The sequence below is a fragment of the Eimeria tenella genome, genomic scaffold (genome assembly GCF_000499545.2).
Source record: "Eimeria tenella Houghton genomic scaffold, Eth_scaff1754, whole genome shotgun sequence".
Taxonomy (NCBI): domain Eukaryota; phylum Apicomplexa; class Conoidasida; order Eucoccidiorida; family Eimeriidae; genus Eimeria; species Eimeria tenella.
In genome coordinates, this window is record NW_013541583.1 from 8,109 (window position 1) to 8,851 (window position 743).

General features: G+C 61.5%; 1 protein-coding gene across 1 annotated transcript in view; it reads left to right on the forward strand.

Annotated features, from left to right (window-relative positions):
* The window catches only part of ETH_00040510 (uncharacterized protein), a gene marked incomplete at both ends in the record, with an annotated part of 4,091 nt that overhangs the window by 3,057 nt on the left and 291 nt on the right, over positions 1-743 (forward strand). Inside the window, one exon of the mRNA XM_013373805.1 lies at positions 206-675. Coding sequence (XP_013229259.1) covers positions 206-675 — 470 coding nt within the window. The remainder of the gene's footprint in view (positions 1-205; positions 676-743) is intronic.

Below are 743 nucleotides of genomic sequence, written 5' to 3' on the forward strand. Positions count from 1 at the left end.
TTCGGCAACTTCATGTGCCTCTCGTAGGCTTCAAACTCTGCTGCTGCTGCTGCTGCTGCTAATTCGTGCTGGTGTCGCTGCTGCTGCTGCTGCTGCTGCGATGAAAGGTGGTCCTGAGCGATCTGGGTATTGTTCTCTTAAATTGTAACACAGGTAACACAGCTTGGCGTCGACTCATTTGCTGCTGCTGCTGCTGCTGCTACAGGTGCCAGCCACAGAAGGTGCCCGAGGGTTTGGCCGCGCACTTTTCAGGGGATGTTTTGCGGGATATCTCAATTCGTTCTTGGCTCTTAAAGGACCACCGCTGCGGCAAAGTTAGCAGCAGCAACAGCAGCAGCAGCAGCAGCAGCAAGCCTGAAGCGAGCGGCCGTCGCTTCCGGGTGGTGCTGCGGTCTTCGCAGCCGCAGCAGCAGGCGTTGGCTGCAGACGCCGCAGCAGCAGCCCCGCCCTCCCACGCCGCCCCCGCAGCAGCAGCAGCAGCAGCAGCAGCAGCGTACCCGTGCTGCTTCAGCAGCCCCGCAGGCCTCTACGTCCCTCAAGTCGGAGACCTCGTCAGATACTTCCCGCAGCTGCACGAGCAGCCCGCGCTGCAGCACGACTGCGCGCAGCTGTGGTCTCCGCATCTTTTCGCGCCCTTAGATGCTGCTGTTCTCGCCGTCCGCTTCGACATGCCAGGTCTGCTGCTGCTGCTGCTGCTGCTGCTGCTGCTGCTGCTGCTGCTGGTGCCGATGCTGATGGTGATG